The 2,141-nt window shown below is 38.8% G+C and overlaps 1 protein-coding gene across 1 annotated transcript in view; it reads left to right on the top strand.

Annotated features, from left to right (window-relative positions):
• Nucleotides 1-2,141, top strand: part of DSCC1 (DNA replication and sister chromatid cohesion 1) — a 15,887-nt gene that overhangs the window by 11,613 nt on the left and 2,133 nt on the right. Inside the window, exons 7-8 of the mRNA XM_009277253.2 lie at nucleotides 917-1,071; nucleotides 1,643-1,791. Coding sequence (XP_009275528.1) covers nucleotides 917-1,071; nucleotides 1,643-1,791 — 304 coding nt within the window. The remainder of the gene's footprint in view (nucleotides 1-916; nucleotides 1,072-1,642; nucleotides 1,792-2,141) is intronic.

The following is a 2,141-nucleotide window of genomic DNA, read 5'->3' as shown; positions in this document are numbered from 1 at the left end:
TAAAAGACGTGTAGATGAGGCACTTAGGGACATGGTTTAGTGGATATGGTGGTGTTGGGTTGACGGTTGGGGTCCGTGATTTTTATGGGGTTTTCAACTTAATGATTCTATGAATTCAGCTTGTCTGAGGTAGACATCTGCCTTTGGTCCCTTGAACTGCACCACAAGGTCCATTGATTGCTTTGATGAAATCTCCATTGCCCATCTCACGCACAGACATAACATTTCAGTGCCTTAATCTCAATCTGAATTCTTCCCCACAGTTGCTTTCATCTCACCTTTGGCTGAAGTAGGAGTTGCACTCAACCTTAAAGGACATAGGAAAGTAGTTGGAGTGACACAGCTTGTCGTCTTAGTATATTTAGGCAGGTTGCACAAGGAACGAGTTTGAATTGCAGGAAGTCCAAACGGCTGAAAAAGTGGAAGGGTTTATGCCTGACATTGTTCAGAGAATTTTAGCCAAGTCAGTGTGAAAGAAAATAAATTCTCATTATTCCCTTCATCTCATAAGGATGATTAAGGAAGTGGAAGTTTTGTTTAATTGTTCAACTGCAGGCAGCAAACATTTTAATACAAGCCACTCAGAAATAGGAATGAAAGCTGTAGGAGAATCAGTGTTAATGTGAAAGGGGAAAAGATGGGAGGCAAATACATTTATTGATATGAATGAATACATACTGTAGCTCAGGCAGTGCTGCACACACACACAATATTCTGCTGAATTTGTTCTTGAGAAGGAGAAGATACCGTCATTTATCCAAAGTAATACTAAGTCAGGTTACTCCCTGAGGAAAAGAAAAAAACAGGATACTTGGTATGTAGAAGACTGTAGAACAGAATGGAAATACAAGGCTGTTCTCTGTTCTTTTATCAAAAAGCAAGAACCCAGGATAACCTGTTTTTTGTTTCTCAGCAGGGGAGGTTTACTTTGAAATGCATGAAGATAAAATATGCAGAGCTATAGCACAAATGCTTTTGCAAAATGCAGTTAAATTCAATCTATCAGAGTTTCAAGAAGTCTGGCAACAAAGCGTCCCTGAAGGGATGACAACAAGGCTTGATCAGCTTAAGGTAAAAACATAAAGAAGTATGGATTCTTTCATGAGTAGGCTGTTAACTGACTTGTGTCATATGTGGATTTTATCGATTAATGGGGATTGATGGTGTTATTTCTGTCAGCTTTTGAGTTAAAGTACATCTTAGGACATCCTCTATGAGCATCAGTAGTCTGGAATCATGACAATTTGGGTTTCTGTAAGTCTGGCATGTTTCACCGTTTGAAGAAAAGTTTCAGCTGTACAGCTAAGACCTGTAAATGTAACTAGAACAGAAGCTGAAGCTATTGTCGAGCAGATTGTAGTGACAGCCAGTAGAGTAGCAAGCACTATGGAAATCCTTCGGCTCAAAGGAGGCAGAGAGATCTTGGGACTTAATGGATTTCCCCCTCCCTTCTTGTCATAAAGGAAATGATAAATACTGCCTGTAAAACAGCGCCTTTGTGATACTTTTTCACTTTGCCTCTAGTAGTGCAGTTTTAGAAGGCTTTGGAGGTGCAAAGGGCAACTTGTATGGATTATTGCCAGAAAGAAGTAAGTTTAATTGTTTTGTCTTTACTTAACATTTTCTCTCTGCTGATCTACAGGGCTTGGCTCTCATGGATAAAAGCTCAAGACCAGAGACCATCTTTCTGCTAAAAGTAGAAGACTTACCTGAAGACAATCAGGAAAGATTCAACAGCTTATTCAGCATACGGGAAAAGTGGACAGAAGTGGATATTACCCCTTATATACAGTAAGGATAGATTTCTTTTTATTAAAATATAATCAGTGTTATATTCTTCCCTTTTTGCATAGGTGACTTCTTATCAGCTATGATTGCCTCAAATACTATACTTTCCATTTTAAATTAATACGAATTCTGTATGAATAGAATCCCCACCCCTGGGAACTGTAGCTATATTAGTTGGATTTAAACTTGTGTAAAAAGCTGAATTTAAATGGGCGATAACTGTCTTACTTGATTGAGGCAGACTTAACTCAAAGGATAAACCTCCTGACATTTATAATCAGTCTCCGTATTTACAGCACAAGAACTATAGAGCAATAGTGCTTCCTGTACTGCGTCCTTTGTTCTTGTGGTGG

This window comes from Aptenodytes forsteri, unplaced genomic scaffold (assembly GCF_000699145.1).
Source record: "Aptenodytes forsteri isolate BGI_AS27 unplaced genomic scaffold, ASM69914v1 Scaffold49, whole genome shotgun sequence".
Taxonomy (NCBI): domain Eukaryota; kingdom Metazoa; phylum Chordata; class Aves; order Sphenisciformes; family Spheniscidae; genus Aptenodytes; species Aptenodytes forsteri.
This window is presented reverse-complemented; position numbering and strand designations above follow the sequence as displayed.